The sequence below is a fragment of the Carassius carassius genome, chromosome 27 (assembly GCF_963082965.1).
Source record: "Carassius carassius chromosome 27, fCarCar2.1, whole genome shotgun sequence".
NCBI lineage: Eukaryota > Metazoa > Chordata > Actinopteri > Cypriniformes > Cyprinidae > Carassius > Carassius carassius.
In genome coordinates this window covers 29893904-29913249 of record NC_081781.1, presented here as the reverse complement: position 1 = coordinate 29913249, position 19346 = coordinate 29893904, and the positions used below count along the sequence as shown (strand labels likewise).

Here is a 19346-nt window from a genome sequence, read left to right as displayed (position 1 = left end):
GGACACAGACTGGATCTGGTGGCTACGGTGACCTCGGAATAAGAGAGAAACAGACTAATATTAGCGTAGATGATAGTGCTGGGCGGTAAACCGGTTCATACCGAAAACCGGTGTATATTTTCATTACGATGTCAATTTTGAATATACGGCCATATACCGGTGTATTTAATTACTCAGCGTTCGGAACGAACGTTATGCTGCGCCGCGGCCGCGCGACACTGTTTCAGACGGACCCTTTACAATGTTGCACTTCTAAGCAGCGACTGCGAGCCGTGGTGAGGGTAAACACAGTAGTGCTCTGGTGTTACGTTATAACGCCTGTTTCACACAGTCCGTCTGCAGTGCGTATTAACGGATTCATACTGCACGAGGTGTCAAGGAGCGGTGCTGTACAGCAGTGCAGCGATTGTTAAAGTACTGAGTATATTTTTGCTGTGCTGCAGGCGCTGAATTAAAGTGAACGCGCATTGTTCGCTGGAAAAATGAACATGGATTGACATGGAAACGCAGTCACATGGGGTTTTGGCTAGGTTTAAAACAAGAAAAAGAGCACTTTTAGATAAACAAGGAAAACAATACATATGTTCACTTTTATGGAAGCAGAAAAACAAAGTTCATTAAGACCCGTGGGATTGCTTGTGATAAAGATTTAAATGCAAAATGCACGAGACTGTTTCTGTCTGTGGTGTTTTAATTTTAAATATTTTAACAAGAAAAGTAGGCTAATTATTTTGTTTAAATGTTTTGCCGCTTGCTTGAGCAGCTTATTATACAAACCTAGAAGTAAAATGCATGAATAATGCGTTGTTTATATTTATTGAGTTTAAACTAATGTCTATATGAAAGATTGTTACTTTTCTGTGATAAAAGACTTATGATGCTGAAAAAAAAAATTTTTTTTTTTACATGATATGAAATCAAAACAATGAACAAATGTTGTGTTTGTTGACTAAACAGACGCGGATCGGTAGCTGACTGCAAACGCGTCCTGTGTGAAAGCACAATGAGTCCGTGCTACGGACTGCATATGCACCGCAGGCAGAATATGCATGTATAATATCCATTTTATGCAAGTGCTGTCGGGCTAAAATAGTCGCCAAAGGCGGCAATACAAGCAATTTGCTCCAATTTGCACCTTAGCCGCAAGCATGTCTTGGAATATCAACCTGCAGAAAATGCATTGTACACCTGATTATGCATGAAAAAAAAAACCCGCGATAAACCGGAAAACCGGTATAATTTTGAAAAAAAAAAAACGGTATATACATTTTTGGTCAAACCGCCCAGCACTAGTAGATGCCATTCTCCTAATGATGTAGCCAGTACATCAGGTGTTATGGGAAGTGTTCCCGGTTCCGGTTTACCTAATTAATGCAGCCTGCAAATCCTTTAACGGATTTGGATATTAAAAGCATATTAGTGTGTTATGTGTAAATCAGGTTAAAGAGATGGGTCTTTAATCTAGATTTAAACTGCAAGAGTGTGTCTGCCTCCTGAACAATGTTAGGTAGGTTATTCCAGAGTTTAGACGCCAAAAAGGAAAAGGATCTGCCGCCCGCAGTTGATTTTGATATTTTAGGTATTATCAAATTGCCTGAGTTTTGAGAACGCAGCGGACATGGAGGATTATAATGCAATTGTCACGATCTCTAGCTGAAGTGCCCATGAGCTTCATTCCAGACTCTTGCCCCTTCACCCTGGAGTCCATTTTCCATAATCCTTTGCCCGGACTCATCATCAATTGCAATCACCTGTCTCTCATTACCTCATCAGTCTAACACTATAACAACAGCACACACACATGCTTACATTGCTGGTGATTGAATGTTTAACCTGTAATGATTCCTAGTTTCTGTGTTCCTGCCTTTGTTTCCTTGTTTTGCCTTGCCCTGCCTTTGTGTATTTTGGATCTTGGACCGTTTATCTGATTTTTATGATTGTCTTGTGGCCTGCCCTGACCATTGCCCATTTACGGATTCCTCTTTGTCTCTGCCTGGATATTATTGTTTGCTGGTACTGAACCCTGCCTGTCTGACCACGTTTGCTAATAAAGCCTGCATTTGGATCCTCAACTCTGTTGTCACGACACCTCCATCATTACAGCAATAAGAGTTTGCTCAAGTACTGAGGTGCTAAACCATTCAGGGCTTTATAAGTAGTAAGCAATATTTTAAAATCTATATGATGTTTGATAGGGAGCCAGTGCAGTGTTGACAGGACCGGGCTAATATGGTCATACTTCCTGGTTCTTGTAAAAACTCTACCTGCTGCATTTTGAACTAGCTGGAATTTATTTATTAAGCATGCAGAACAACCACCCAATAAAGCATTACAATAATCTTACCTTGAGGTCATAAACGCATGGATTAACATTTCTGTATTTGACATTGAGAGCATAGGCCGTGATTTAGACATATTTTTGAAATAGAAAAATGCAGTTTTAAAAATGCTAGAAACGTGGCTTTCTAAGGAAAGATTGCTATCAAATAGCACACCTAGGTTCCTAACTGATGACAAAGAATTGACAGCGCAGCCATCAAGTTTTAGACAGTGTTCAAGTTTGTTACATGCAGAGGTTTAAGGTCTGATAATTAACCTCTGTTTTTTCTGAATTTAGCAGTAAGAAATGACTCATCATCCAGTTTTTTAATATCCACTATGCATCCTGTTTGTAACTGGTATGTTTCGCTAGGCCACAAAGAAATATAGAGCTGAGTATCATCAGCATAACATTGAAAGCTAACACAGTGTTTTCTGATATATCTCCCAAGGGTAACTTGTAAAGCATGAAAAGTAACAGTCCTAGTACTGACCCTTGAGGTACTCCATGCTGCACTTGTGATCGATATGATACCCCTTCATTCACTGCTACGAATTGATGGCAGTCAGATTAGTACAATTTGTACCATGCTAATGCACTTCCATTAATGCCAACAAAGTTTTCTAGTCTATTCAAAAGAATGTTGTGGTCGATCATGTCGAACGCAGCAATAAGATCCAATAGCACTAATAGAGAGATACACCCACGATCAGATGTAAGAGCAGGTCATTTGTAACTCAGGAGAGCAGTCTCAGTACTATGATACGGTCTAAATCCTGACTGGAAATCCTCACATATACCATTTTTCTCAAAAAAAAAAGAACATAATTGTGAGGATACTATCTTTTCTAGTATCTTTGACAGAAAAGGGAGATTCAAGATCAGTCTGTAATTAACTAGGTATTTGGCGTCAAGCTGTGTTTTTTTTAAATGAGAGGCTTGATAATGGGCCAGCTTGAAGGTTTAACCTAGAAACACCTATTTTATGCTTGTTAAAAACTACAGTATGAAATGAATAAGAACTTAAAAATTAAGTTTATAAATGTAAGACTCAAACTTTACTCTAAATTAAAGACTTGTCTTCTAAATTATCAAGAGAATGAGCTGTTTCTTCATCTATTGAGCTTCAGTCAGAAATCTGTGAAAGGATGTGATTTTTGGATCTCAGTTACTAGTCTGTTGCAGCATTGAAAACATCTGTGAGAATGCCATTTTACCCTCACAACAGTTTGAGAAAGACATGACAGAGACAGAGGCTACTTACACTAAATACAATAAATACAACTTACACTAAGTACACATTTAAATACTATTTATACTTAGTTGTAGTCATTCGCACCTCAGTGTGCAGTCACTACAAAGTCATTCAAATAATAAAAAAAGGTTTTATTTTGTTTCTGTACATCTTATTTTCAACAGAAAATATGTTCGTAGTATCTAATTTTATGTATTTTTTTTAGCTTCTGACGAGCTACAATAGAGATTTCTGTTTGAAGATGAGTCTATTTTTTCCACATAGTGTTGATTTTTGGCAAATTGCATAGAAATCAATGGGGGTCAAATTAAATCTGCAGATATTTAACACAACGGGAGGGTAGATTTAAACACGGGACACTGGAGTTTAAGCTCAATCTAGCCTCCCTCTGGACACCTGTGGCCTGTCTGACATCCTTAAATGCAACATTGAAACATTATGGGTGTGAATTTTCTTCGCCTATGGTAAAACATGCAGAGCAACATTCCTTTCTAGCAGCCGCATTCTTGTCCCATACGTTACTATAAGTTACGCTCGTCTGTTGCCAGATCTAACAGCGGTCAGACTAATGTGTGCCAGCTGTGCATGGATCTCCATAAAGCCTGGTGCAGATTCTGCAAAGTCATGCTGAGGATCAGAAGTGCTTCTGGGTAACAAGCTGAGGTTATATAACGAGCTCAGAGCTGGAAATGCTCAACGGAAGGATTGGATGATGAAATAAAGCCTCTGTGATCTTCAGGAAGAGCCTAAGGTGGCATGCTGCAGATCCTAGTGTGTGTGTGTGTGTGTGTGTGTGTGTGTGTGTGTGTGTGTGTAAATTTTGTCCTTGTGGGGACATCCGGTTCAAAAACTCATCACAATTTGGTCAGATGATGCTACCTCAACACTACAGGACTGCTTTCAGTGCACAGGCTGAAACATGTTTAAAGAGGCAGCCACCTGCAACAGCCTCACAGACCTGCAGGAGTACACTGAAACTGTGAGTGCCTATATCAAGAAGTGCATTGATGATGTGACAGTCACCAAGACCATCACCACTGCAAACCAGAAACCGTGGATGACTGCAGAGATTTGTGGGCTGCTAAAGACCAGAGATGAAGCATTCAGATCAGGAGACAAAGCAGTCCTCAAAACACTAAGAGCCTATCTGTCCTGTGGAATCATGAATGCAAAACTGTTATATACACAAAAACTCACTAATCACTTCACAGACAGCAGCTACACACGGAGCCTGTGGCAAGCCATTCAGAACATCACTGTGATAATGGTCTGTGATAATGACACATCCCTCCTGGATGCACTCAATCACTTTTATTCATGGTCTCCCGCTGATGTAAGGAAGACCCTATCTAGGATTAACCCACGAAAGGCTGTGGATCCTGATGACATACCTGGCTGTGTACTGAGAGACTGTGCTGCACAGCTGACAAATCTCCTAATAGATATCTTCAATACCTCGCTGAGTCAGGCAGTCGTCACCGCATTTCTCAAATCCACAACAATCATACCAGTACCAAAGAAATCACCTGTGTCCTGTCTAAATGACTAACGTCCCATAGCACTGACTCCAATCATGAAGAAGTGCTTTGAGAGTTTAGTCAACCCTCCAAATGGCTCTTACCCACCTAGAGTATAAAGACTCTTATGTTGAATGCTGTTCATCGACTTCAGCTCAGCATTCAACACAATATTCCTATAACAACTCAACAAACTAAACCTGCTGGGCCTAAATATCTCCCTCTGTAATTGGATCATTGACTTTCTAACTGGAAGACCTCAGTCAGTCCGGGTCGGCTGCTACGCATTGAGCACTACCACACTGAGCACAGGTGCCCCACAAGGCTGTGTTCTCAGCCCGCTACCCTTCACACTGCTGACCCATTACTGCACTACCAAGTTCAGCTCCAGCTTCAACCACATCATCAAGTTTGCCGAAGACACAACTGTGGTAGGTCTCATCAGCAACAATGATGAAACACCCTAAAGAGAGGAGGTGGCACAACTGGTTGAATGGTGTAGTGCAAACAACCTGTCCCTCAGTGTGAGACAATAAAGGTTGGGATGGACTCTCTGTGGAGAGAGTCAGCAGAGTTGTATGTTTATATTTATGTTTATTTATGTTGCACCGTGGTCCTGCGAGACACGATATTTCGTTCCACTGTCCACACATGTAGAGGAATGACAATAAACCTCGACTTGACTTAGGTCCCCATGAGGAAATCATATAAATCATACAGAATGAAGTTTTTTGAAAATCTGAAAAGGCAGAAAGTTTTCTGTGAGTGGTAGGTTTAGGTGTAGGGCTGGTGTGGGGTGATAGAAAATAGTTTGTACAGTATAAAAAGCAGTGTAATAGTAATAGTAATAGTATTTAAAGAGTGTGTGTGTTTCTGTGAGTGAGAGTGTGTGTGTAGGTGTCAGTCAACAGCAGTGCTTCCAGAGAATCGACTCACACGGCTCTGGATATTTCTACAAGCAAACACTGATGTGTCTGTACTGTTTGCTCAGTCCTGCATCTGAATTTTGCCGGCATCAGCACTGATCTCTTTCCTGTGATCATGTTCTGTGCTGAAAACTACAGAAACAAACTCCACCCACCTAGTCATGTGACCTGATCGCACAGAACTGCCGTAGGAAGTTGAACTGGTATTACAGGAAGTGGAATATGGTGGAACAGAGTGCACACAAGTATTTCTCATAGGGCTTTCTTAAAGCATTATTATAAGTCATGAACAAAAGCAGCCAGCTACAAGGAGAACCACAACTTCATGAACTTTGATTTGAAGTACAGAAAGTAGGGGTGTAACGGTACGCAAAAATCACGGTTCGGTACATACCTCGGTTTTAAAGTCACGGTTCGGTTCATTTTCGGTACAGTAAGGGAAAGAAATGGAAACATTAAACTGCAGGTTGTTTATTACTATAAACTTTTTTTTTAACAATTTGTTTACACTTTTTAAAAAAATACTTTTTAATAAAATATATATAAAATTAAAAAAAGAATAAGAAATAAAATACTGCTGTAAAGTTCTCCACTAAATAAAATACTCTCAGTCTCAAACCAATATCATATAATAAAATATAATGAAAAATTTAAATACATAACTATGATTACAGTGCAGCATTACCAATCCCAGCTTGTACGCCTGCTCATATTTAAAAAAAAATATATATTTTCCAAAGTGTAAAGTGCAGCATGAACAGTTTCAGTTTTGAGACCTGCTCAGATTTTGTTATTGCGTTGGACCGATCTGAATTAAGAGCAAAGGTCTGTTTAAATGCCGACGGGAGCTGCGTTTGAATTACAATCGGTTTTTTCCCAGTTGTAGTGATGTTCACACACATGCCTTTTGAAAACCTTAGGCCGGTGACACACTGGCATATTGCACCTGTCAAACATAGTCTATTTTGCCGTCAATACTGTTGACGGTGTCCTTTATCAGTAGGCTTTATATATTTATGCTCAACATGAAGTATAGATATTGTTGTCATAAAGACAAGATCCTGGTCTGTCGACGGCCTCCCTCTGTCACCTACAGTAGCAGCAGCGCGCCAGCGCCGCGTCAGGCACGATTCTAGTGTGTAAAGATTGATGTGATTGATGATGTGTGTATATCAACAAACAATATCTTTTACATTTGTTGCAATAAATGCATATAATGCATACAAATATTTAAGTAGTTTGAGAGGTTGATGGGAGTGGGCAGGGCTTTAGTGTCCTTTTGGAGATTCTGTGATTGGATGGGATTTTTCTGCAGAATTGTGGGTAATGTAGTTTTCACCAGGAATTCTAATCATGATTAATTACAAAACAAGTTGAAATACGGCAAACAGATTAACAAAAGCACACATCACGGTTAACATTTTCAGAGCTCACAGCAGGTATGTCTTATAAGTTACCATTCCAATCAGTTTCCTTAAGAACACAAATTAATGGGATTTTTACTTCCAGAGCCCAAATATGTATGATTTAGAGAAATTAATCAGGTTATTCTGGGAAATTTAGTGTACTTCCATATGTACATACATTTTAAGCAGATCTGTCTGTAAGGCCTATAAAACTGCTAACTTTCTAAACCTATATAAACATTCAGACCAGCTGTTATTGATAGCGATTCATCGGAATCATGCGCCTGATATTGTCGACCCATTGCTGTTGATCTGAAGTCTGAAGCAGTCCTGTGAGGTCTGGTGTTTCTTCAAGGTCTCTGTAAAAGCTGGACTATTTTTAACTGTAGCACACCATTTTAAAAACATATTATATTATAAACATATGATATTATGTTTAATAATAAGTTAAATTGTTAAAGCTGTATAGGCTACATTCTTTTGATGACTGAATTGCCTTAAATTATAAAATGCAAAATCCAGAAAAATGAAAACACACAACACATCATTTCTAGAAGAATAATACACATTTCTGATCATATGGCAGTATGACTGGAAACATTTTAATAGATTATTGTATTTTGTTTTATGAAAAATAAAATGTATTAATTAAATTAATAAGACATGCTTTTTATTATTAAAGTTTAATTAAAACAATCCAGATACATTCAAATATGAATGTAGGAAAATATGAGAAAGAATAAGGCAGATTTCTTCCAGCACTGAAGAACCTTCTCCTGTAAAGTTCACCTGTCTGTCAGTATAAATACAGATCAGCACACTCTGGACTTGATGATAACATCCACAATCTTAGCATGAAACGTCCCAGCTAGGAATGTTTTCTGTTCTAAGAATGTTCCGAGAACATTATATGTTCTAGGAGTTTTTTCAGCGGCAAGTTTTATTTTAGTTCCCAGAATGTTCTGCTAAAACGTGGGATAACATTCTTTAAAAACGTTCTGATAATGTTTACTGATAACGTTTTTAGAACATTATCCCCTAACATTCTAATTAAGATTTAAGTGGGAAACTTCCATTGGATCTTGGATGTGGACTCGCATGTTGCTCAGATGTCAGATTTTGGTTGAAAGTAAAAACCCAACTTTGGCCCACTTCATTAAATAACTCCAAAACTGTATTTCCAACTTAACTAATTATAAACAAGGTTGAATTTATTTTTATTATACATTAACAAACGTTTTTTTTTTATCGAGATTAACAGAGGTTTAGATGTTGTATGTTTAAAGTAATAGTTTGGTTTGATGTCACCATTATGGCAATTTGACACTTGACTTGTAAATGTTTTTTTCTAGCTATGTTTCTTATGTCAGAAACAGCAAGAGAACACATGGTTATATGATGCTGGTTGCTTATAGATTAAATCATCATCACATAGTGTTCTGATTATCTGATTTCCTCCAGTCTAATCTATGGTATGAGTTGCACATTATTTATTCAAGCAACTCAACGGTTCAACAGACTGAGACCCAGCAGAGTTTTAATCAGATAACATCAAACATCAAGAATCAGTGTATGAATCTAAACAATGGTGACATACTTCATGCTGCAGTGTATTCTGGGTGCATCATGCAAAACTCATCCATGACTTCCAGAATGCATTGAGACATGATGCATGTCACCATTGGTGAGATTCATACACTGATTCTTGATGTCAGTGTGTGTCTAAGCACTCAGTAGTTCAAAGTGATTTATGGATAATGTAATTAAAAATGTACAGCTAAAAATATAGATAATCAGTTTAAAACTGCTGGATCTTATGTAGTTGAAACACACAAACTGTAGTCACTAATATAAAATTAATATCATAGATTAGATTCAAGATCTGGTTACAGGTGACCCTGTGTGTGAACCGCTCAGACTCTTTGAAGCCACTGCTGGACAATGGGTGTATCACTCACTGATGGATCTGTTCACAGAAGACAGAAACAGGAAGTGGTATGGATCTCAGTCCGCTCTTCACGTCACACAGTCAAGTGTTTGGAAGCTTGTTTGCGGCTCTCAGGAAGCTGATTTTCAGGAACAGGAGGAAATAACTCCTGTGTGAGGAGACAGTGACGCTTTTTCTCTGTTTCCGTAGTTTGGTGTTTCCATGGTCCAGAGTAAAAACACAGCACAACAGAACCATCTGAGGATGTGGTTGTGTTCACGCTCGGTTATGAAGGAGACGAAAGAGAACTCGAGATGAAGTCTCGTTGTCTCACTTTAATCAGTCACTATAGGTGCTCTGTTAAGTTTTGGCCACAAATGTGAAAGGATGACAGACTTTTAGACTAAAAATTAAATCCTCATTTTAGTTTGCTCTGTTTTTCAGGGTTATTACAGTTAACTAAAACTAAAAACCATGAAAAAACATGTATATTATTAACAATTAGATCCAGTGTGAATAGGTCTTTGTTTTTCTGCAAATCCCTACTCATTTGTGAGCAATAATTAATTGTATTCCTTGCATTTTCAGTTCTTGAAATTCAAAAATGTAATTTACATAGTTTTCATTAAGCAAGTCAAGTAATTTAATTGTTTTAGCTTATACTGGTATTTCTTAACAGAAGTCAGTTGAGCTTTATTTGAGCTTCAGCTGGGAATATTCCTTTAAAATTAGCAATGTTTATGCAGCAGTACAGTCTGGACTTCAGATGGGGTTTGATTTTCAGTTTAACTGTATGTCACTATCAGATGTATGAAGAAGCACTTGAACTGAATTAACTTTGCAACTTCAGTTACTGAAGTTATCTTTTAGAGCTGCGTTTAGAGCTGAAATTGAATTAGATTTAGATTAGATTCAACTTTATTGTCACTGCACATGTAGGTACAAGGCAACGAAATGCAGTTAGCATCTAACCAGAAGTGCAATAAGCAGTAAGTACAGAATATACAAGGTCTATAATATGTACAATAACTATACAGATAAGTATTATGGACATAATTTACAGATTTTAAATACTATTAGCATGATATACAGATAGGTGTACTATTAACATACTATAGAGATGGATTATGTAAAAGTGTATGTACACTAGGCAGAACTATGAACATATGAACATAATTACACTATTGCAATGGACAGTAAAGTGCATAGAAAATATTTCAGTGTGCAAATGGATTATTCAGTGTTCCTGGAAAGGAAGAAGGGAAACTGATCTCTAAAAGTGCTGGGTTAAAGGAGGGTTTCTTTAGTAATGGGGTTTTACAAGCCTGTCTAAATGATGAGGGAAAAACACCAGTGTAGAGGGATGTGTTGATGTGGAAAGTGCAGGTACAACTGCAGGAGAAATGGCTTGAAGGAGATGAGATGGAATAGGATCAAGCGGGCAAGTAGTAGGGTGATTAGAAAGGATGAGTTTTGAGACTTCTGCCTCAGAGAGTGAAGAGAAGGATGTAAATGAGTGTAAGTTTGCTGGTGATATGAGCTTGACTGATTGTGGTCTGGAAAATTGTGCACTAATGTGTTTAATTTTATTAATGAAAAACGTTGCAAAGTCGTCAGCTATTAGAGATGAAGCAGGAGGGGGAGGAGGAGGACAAAGAAGTGAGGAAAATGTTTTAAAAAGCATGCGAGAGTTAGATGAATTGTTAATTTTGTTATGGTAGTATGTCATTTTAGCAGTGGAGACCTTAGCAGAGAAAGAAGATAGGAGTGTCCTATACACATTAAGGTCAGTAGTATTTTTAGACTTGCGCCACACCCTTTCAGCAGCTCTAAGCTTAGAACGGTGTTCGCGTAGAACATCAGATAACCAAGGGGCAGAAGGGGTGTTACGGGCTGGTCTGGAAGATAAGGGGCAAACAGTGTCTAAACAAGATGTAAGAGTGGAGCAGAAAGTATCAGTAGCACTGTTAGCATCCAAAGATGCAAACAGTTTAGGGGAAGGAAGTGAAGAAGAAACCATTGCAGAAAGCCGGGAGGGTGAAAGTGTGCGTAGGTTATGTCGAAAGATGACATGTGGAGGGGTAAGTGAAGTGTAAGGGACCATGTTGAGGTTAAGAGTGAGGAGGAAGTGATCCGACGTGTGCAGTGGAGTAACCAGAACATGATCAGTAGAGCAGTGTCGTGTATAAATAAGGTCCAGTTGGTTGCCTGATTTGTGAGTAGCAGTAGTTGACACTCGGTTGAGATCAGAAGATGCAACCAGTGCATGGAAGTCAGCAGATAGAGGTTTTATCTATGTTTATCAGTCTTTATCATCACAGACTGGAACACATACCATGGTTTCACTCAGGTCCTCCTTTCTTTCTTTCTGTTCTAGTATTCATTATGATTTTCTGATACTAATATATTAATTCAAATACAGGCCATGATGAAGCTGCACCACACCTTGTCTCACAGTCATGCCACACATTGCTGGATCTTGCCTTATTATAAAATTATTTGAATTTATTTAATAAAAAAAAGATTTTTCATACACAGACTCAGATTCAGGGCAGTTTTGGTGAAATAAAGTAGAATAAATAGGACATCATGAGTATAATATGTGGTGTTCATTAAGGAAGTTGGATGGACGTGTGTGTGTGTGTGTGTTTCTGTCGGAGAGAGAGTCACTCCATAACCCAGATCATCACATGATAGCTTTGACTTCCCATGTGAAACTGCAGCATGAAGGACAGTAATGTATGTTAGAGGCTCACGAGTAAAACACATTAGTGTCTGAGTGACGCTTGTCATTCAATGCATGCTAAAACATTTCAAAGTTAATTTAAGTAACTTTTGTGCAACAGCTTTCTCTCCCCTTGATGTTTAATGTACTTCTGTCCTGAAGTAAAACTGGTGCATGTCATGCCACAGAGATATAATAGAAGTCTGTGTGTTAGATTAATGTTTCTGTCTGTGTCTGTGCGTAGTATCTTTCTCTCTGTGCTTCTGTGAAAAGAATAAACATGCAGTATCCTGTAAAGACTGTGCTGAATTACAGTAGCACAGTATGGATCATTTTACAGTAAATCACAGTAGGGTTAGATACATCACTATATAGCTAAGTTGGAAATAATAACAAGTCAAGTCACCTTTATTTATATAGCGCTTTAAACAAAATACATTGCGTCAAAGCAACTGAACAACATTCATTAGGAAAACAGTGCGTCAATAATGCAAAATGATAGTTAAAGGCAGTTCATCATTGAATTCAGTTATGTCATCTCTGTTCAGTTAAACAGTGTCTGTGCATTTATTTACAATCAAGTCAACGATATCGCTGTAGATGAAGTCACTCTAACTAAGCAAACACTCATTTTGTATGATCTATTGAATGAATTGCTTTACAAATTAAAAATGTTTAATCCTATTTGATTTTCTTGTGTTATTTGGATTGATGGACACTGATGCACTCCTGTCATTTGACTCAATCTAGCCTGTGTCATATTTAAATATTTCTAAAGTAAGTTTCATTTACTCAGACTGCTGGCTTCATATAAAAATAAACTCTCTCTGTGTGTGTATGAAGCATGGGTTGGTTCTCTCTCGATGGGCATGATCTTCTTCTGCTCACCAATCGTCAGTGTGTTCACCGATCTGCTCGGCTGCCGGATTACAGCAGTTGGAGGGGCAGCGGTGGCATGTGTGGGACTTCTGGCCAGTTCCTTTGTCACGTAAGTGCATTATATTCACCTCAGGTTTTAAATAGTTTTTTTTATTATTTTTTTATTGCTAAGCAGTTCAATTTAAGCTTTTATTACATGTAATTGGAATTGGATGGTAAGTGACCATCCTTCATTGCTAAGTGTGCTTACTAGTGCTTAGCCAGTGGACTATAAACAGGATGGAAAGATTTCTTTCCAGTTGCACTAACTCTTCTGTTTTTATACCCTACTATCCTTATTGTATGATTTTATGTTCACTGTGAAAAGAGGAGCAATGGATTAATCTGTAAGCAATGGACGATGTTTTGATTATCCACTGGCTGATCAATAGAAATCATCCTGAACACCTGACAATAAAATGTTTTTATTCTGATTATCATGATTTGAAAGACTGTGCGGATAAGCTCACTGATGTCTTCTCATCTTACCCAGTGCTTTGAGACCCAAAGTTCAATAAAATCAGTTGAACTGAAACATAAAACATTGTACTCTTTTGGTCTGACACTGGGGTTCCACAAGGCTCTGTACTTGGGTCTCTTCTCTTCTCTTCTCTTCTCTTCTCTTCTCTTCTCTTATCTTCTCTTCTCTTCTCTTCTCTTCTCTTCATCCAAACACATGATCTGATGTTATATTAGTCTGTGTCAAGGCGAAGAGGGAAGACGTATGTTTCTGAGGCTTTCGACAATTAAAGTCATTAAAGATTGCTTAATGCATTTTGTTTAAAGCATATTATCCCTAACAGTGCATATGCCTGTATGAGACAATTAGTGATTTTGAAAGCATCACATAGTTAAAATGGTTAATTCCTTAGGAGAATCAACCTAGTAATTACTTACCTACAGTGAACATTAAACTGAATGATGGTGAATATTTCCGAGAGCACAAACATTCACTGGGGAAATTTCACAATTGTGTTTGAATTACATTAAAGGGTTACTCCACCCCAAAATGAAAATGTCGTCATTAATCACTTGCCCCCATGTTGTTCCTTAACCGTAAAAGCTTAGTTCGTGTTCGATTTAAGATATTTTTGATGAAAACCTGGAGGCTTGTGACTGTTCCATAGACTGCCAAGTAAATAAGTGTCCAGGTCCAAAAAAGTATGAAAAGCATCATCAAAATAGTCCATCTGCCATCAGTGGTTCAACTGTAATGTTATGAAGTGACAAGAATACTGTTTTATCTTAAATTGTGTTCCGAACATGAACAAAGTTTTTACGGGTTAGGAACAACATGAGGGTAAGTGATTAATGACAAAATTTTCATTTTGGGGTGGAGTATCTTTAATAGTAGAATTACTAGTAGCATTATAGTAATAGTAGCATTCTTAAAGATAAAACTTAGAAAATGTGGCTTCGAAGCTAATGTGGTCTTATCGTAATTCTCTGCAGGTCTCTTGGGCCAATGTACTTCACATATGGCATCGTCTTTGCATGTGGCTGCAGCTTTGCATATCAGCCAAGTCTGGTTATCCTGGGTCACTATTTCAAGCGGAGGCTGGGTCTGGTGAATGGCATTGTGACAGCGGGCAGCAGCGTGTTCACCATCACGCTCCCATACATCCTGACCGGCCTGCTGAAGCGTGTGGGATTTGCATACACCCTGCGTTTTCTGAGCATCTTCATGTTCGTGCTCATGCTGGCAGGACTCACCTACAAACCCCTGCTGCCCAAACCTGTAAGCAGCAGCAAGTCGGGCAGCCGCTGTCCCTCGCTCAAGAGGGTGTTTAACGTGCACATCTGGAGGTCTCTGGGATACCGCATATGGGCCTTTGGGATCCCTGCAGCCCTGTACGGATACTTTGTGCCTTATGTTCATCTGGTGAGTGTGCTTAGTTTTTGTGTTCTGTCTTAGACTTCACGATGATTCAGGAACTTCCTTACAGAAATATTACAGATAGTTCACCCAAATGTGAGCACTCTTACCATCTCTCACACTGTTCCAAACCTGTATGTCATCAAGGAATAATTAGTAATATAAATTAGCTGATAATGTGCTCACCCTCAGGCTATCCATGATGTAGTTGAGTTTGTTTCTTCATCAGATTTGTAGAAATGTAGCACTGCATCAGTGTGTCATCAATGGATGCTCTGCAGTGAATGGGTGCCGTCAGAATGAGAGTCCAAACAGCTGAAAAAAACATCACAATAATCCACAGCACTCCAGTCCATCAGTTAACACCTGGAGAAGACAAAAGCTGAAACAAATCCAGCATTAAGATGTTTTAACTTCAAACTATAGCTTCAAGCTAAGATATGAGTCAATCTATAACATCACTTCCATCTTTATAGTTAGATAGCACTACACAACTTGTTGTTCTGAACAATTTGAATTGGATTTTTGCTCTGATATACAGTATGGACAAGCTGATGATAGTTAGGTAAAGTCAAAGTCGGTTTGTTTTATTTGACATATTTCACAGAAAGGGATTCTGTCCAGTCATCAAAGATCAGGTATGTTTTTTTAAAGTTGTTAGTTTTGAGATGTTCAGATGCTCAGCATTTATTTTCTTCTACAGAGCACAAAAGGAGATATTGTGTGTAAAATACTAAAGATTGCACTGACAGGGACTGGAGCTGGCAAGCGTCTTCAGAGATCATCATAGCAGCAGTTCACATGGATGTATTTTCAAGTTAAATGATGACTTGTGTGAGGAACAGACACACAAATACGTATGATTTGTCTAATAAAGGTTGAGGTTGATTGGGAATGATCCGAACCTTGCTTAGATGGTCCACAAGAGCCACGTCAGCAGAGTATCAGTGCGGTTCCTTCATCTGTACGCTGGACTCCCGCGTGGAGGGATGTTGATGCTGTGAGGATGACCGAAATTAAAGGTCAATTTGATCTGAGGAGCACGGGGCGTAGCTGCAGACTGTGCTCTACACAAACATCGGCTCTGTTGTTGCAGTAACTCCAGACATGTTTTGCTCAGGTTAAGTTGCCCCGCAGAGGGTGGATGATGGGCAGCACTGAAAGGGAAAGAGGTTGTTTATCTGTGGAGAGTGGCTCTCTCATCCAGAATTCTTCTGGATGTTTTCTTGTCACTCTTTCTGGGTCGAGGAGGTTAGCAGTGGACAAACACACATCCTAGGATGTCTTCGTCATCTGCCAGAGGCTGAAGAGCTCACTTGAACTCTTCAAGTCAAAACAAAAGCATGTCCCCCAGGGTTTGAGGGCACATGGCCTCGCAGGGTTTGGATGTTGTTGTGAAGTCCTCACAGCGATCTCCACTCACTTCAGATCAACAGCAGGTTTAACACCCAGAAGTGTTTTCTTCATGTACTTTATGTTTCCATAGTCTCTAGTAGTCGTGGCTGTTAGCATGCAAGCTTTGATATATCAGTCTGAGGTGCTCGTGTGTGGTTGACTAAAGCTCAAATCTGGCACACATCTTTTCCTGATCAGTTTTATAGGATAGCAAAAAGGACAAGAAACGTTGTTGAAATCTTTCAACCAAAAGGTGTAGTGTTGGCTTTCTGTTCCCTTATGTAAAAAAGCACACTTTAGCTAACTTTAAAAAAAGAGCACTTACTATGGAAATATATATTTTAAAAAGATGACTGAATGTGATGTTTTCAGACACCTAATTGCATGTTATTTACATTCAGTATGATTTTTGTTTTCATCGTCGTACTGAGACCGCCCTTGACTTATTGGTAGCAGCTGGATCAGGACTTGTATCTATATTAATTATTCTTGATTTAACGGCAACATTCAATACTATTTCACATAAATTCTTATTAGATAGATTGCAATCTATAGGAATAGTTGGTGCTTCATTCCTCAAAACTATCATGCCATACTCTGATCAAAATTAGCTTAGTGTTACAAACAAAGCCATCCAATCATGACTGGTGTCCCACAGGGATCGGTTCTGAGCCCTTTGTTGATTACCTACTCATGCTTGGAAGCATTTTCAGAAAATTTGTCATTGACATCCATAGGCAGATACACTGAGACGAGCTCCACTGTCAGTAATCACTTGCAGTAGTTCCACTCATCCTGCAACTCACCACATTTCATCACTTCCATTTTCTAAGCCATTTTGTTTGGATTTGTTGTAAATTCTATGTAGGCGAGTTTTGTTGGGACGAGTTATGAATTTTTTGCTGATGAATAGTGAGCAGTGAGAGAGTGTACATGTAGCTGACTGTTCTCTGGAGGAAACCTCTGGTCCTGTAATCTGTTCGCACTCAGACAGATGCTGACAGTGTCACGATGTTGCGTTTCTGATGCTGCTGAGGTCAGCAGTCATGTGCTGAAGCATCAAGAAATGCAGATGAGCACTTTTGGCAATCAGAGTCCTTTCTTTATTCGTGATCCAGCAGATAAAGGCCAGTAGTTCACCTGCAGTCACTCATGAACGATCACCATCAGCACCATCAGCACAGCACAAAATTTCTTGGACTCATTTCACATCTCGTCTGTGGCAGACAGACTCTCATAACTGAGCTTTACTAAGTGAATGAAAACTGAATGAAATGTATTAAAATGTAAACAATATGATTGACACACTAACTCCAGAACAATCTGTGTATTTTAAATGCTCAAGACAAATACCACAGCCATTGCTGTTTTTCAGTTGGAGTATTTCTCAAGCCTGCTTACATGTGCTGTTAGGGAAAACATAGAGCCTGCAGGACATTACATTACACTCATTAGACATTGATAATTAATGTGGTGGTGAAGCCATTGGAATGGGTGGGATTTCTGCATTTATTGGTTGTAAACTTCATAAGTATAGCCCAGTGATCCTCACTATTTTTTTCACAAGAGCCACATTGGCAGAGCAAAATCAAAAGGCGAGCCACTTTTACGACATCATACTAAGTCACCTTTGCAAATGTGCATTTCTACATATAAATTGGACATCCCACAAAAAAGAAATAACACGGCCAATACATTTTCGTTTAAGACCAGATTTACTGTAATAGTGGGATGAGCGAAAGCTGGCATGCATGTCAAACAAAATGCCCCCAAAAGAAAAAAAATCTCTGTTTTCAGTGCTGATGCATTCATGTAACATTTAAGGGCACCTAAAAACTGTCACAACGAACCGGCAAAATTAATGATTATGAATATGTAAAATATAGCAGAAGACATTTAATTCTTTTTTATGTCTGTCAGCTAGAAAGATGCTGACTCGTGATCTTCGCAGTAGTGAACGCGCCTGAGAGAAATGCACATTTCATACGGGAGGGAGAGCAGTATGTTTTCTTTCGTTTTGAATAGTTTTGTTTAAAAGTAGACATTTCAAGCTTTATATATAGCCTATTTGTCGGGTCTGTGAGGCAAGTAGGCTATACGCTGAGTTTCAGTTCATTCATGAGACAAACTCCATCGTATCGTGGTTATCTATTTTCTATTTACTTCTTATTAAATCCAGACAATTGGTTGATGAAACCTTGATTAAAATTAAGATACAATTAATACAAAACAAAATTAAATTTAAAGACAGGCTTTGTGCTTTCTGTTTGAGGTCTCAGTGAAAGTTTTAAAGCAGTCTTAGTGCCGCTGTCAGAGCGCTCACGCCCGTAACGGAGAACTGTCCCGCCCATAAGATTTTTTTTTTTTTATACATTTCTAAATAAATGCGACTTATAGTCCAGTGCGAGGCTAGGCCTATATGTTTTTTCTTCTTCATGGCGCATTTTTTGACTGATGCGCCTTATAGGCTACTCCGGAGTGAGCATGCTTCAGACTCGTGGTGTGAGCAAAGCAAAATTGGAGCGGGAAATGCGACGCTCCGTCCACCGTCCTTTTGAAATTGCCGCTCTGCGCTCTGTCCAAGATCCGCCCGGTTGCGCTCCCCGCTCGCTCCCGCTAAATGTGTGTAAGCTAGTTACACACAAACAATTATTATATTTCATGAACAACAAGTGGCCCATGAACGACTCATGAAACTCAGCACAAAAGAAAATTCATTTACTCTTTCCACACTGTGCACTGTGAATGTTTGATTGGATGTGTTCAATAAAAGACAAGATTATAATTGTGTGTCATTGGCATAAGCACATTGTGTTTGTCTATAGGCCTACTTGTGACTGATGAAAATCAGATGACATTTTATGACCAATTAATGTAAAAAACCAACCAATTCCAATGGATTCAAATACTCTCTCTTAAACCGTCATCTGTGTCAGCCAGCAGGACGACATGACCAGTGCTATGCATTCAAAACATTCAATTCCTACAGTGAAATAAAGACGACAGAGTCAGCAAGAGAGATTTTTAGACTTTAAATGCCTTAAACATTCTTTTTTTTGGTGATAAAATCTATGTTTAAGA

At 38.8% G+C, this 19346-nt stretch overlaps 1 protein-coding gene across 1 annotated transcript in view; it reads left to right on the top strand.

Annotated features, from left to right (window-relative positions):
• slc16a10 (solute carrier family 16 member 10) overlaps nucleotides 1-19346 on the top strand; it is a 39074-nt gene that overhangs the window by 12283 nt on the left and 7445 nt on the right. Inside the window, exons 2-3 of the mRNA XM_059513387.1 lie at nucleotides 12920-13064; nucleotides 14447-14876. Of these exons, the coding sequence (XP_059369370.1) occupies nucleotides 12920-13064; nucleotides 14447-14876 (575 nt within the window). The remainder of the gene's footprint in view (nucleotides 1-12919; nucleotides 13065-14446; nucleotides 14877-19346) is intronic.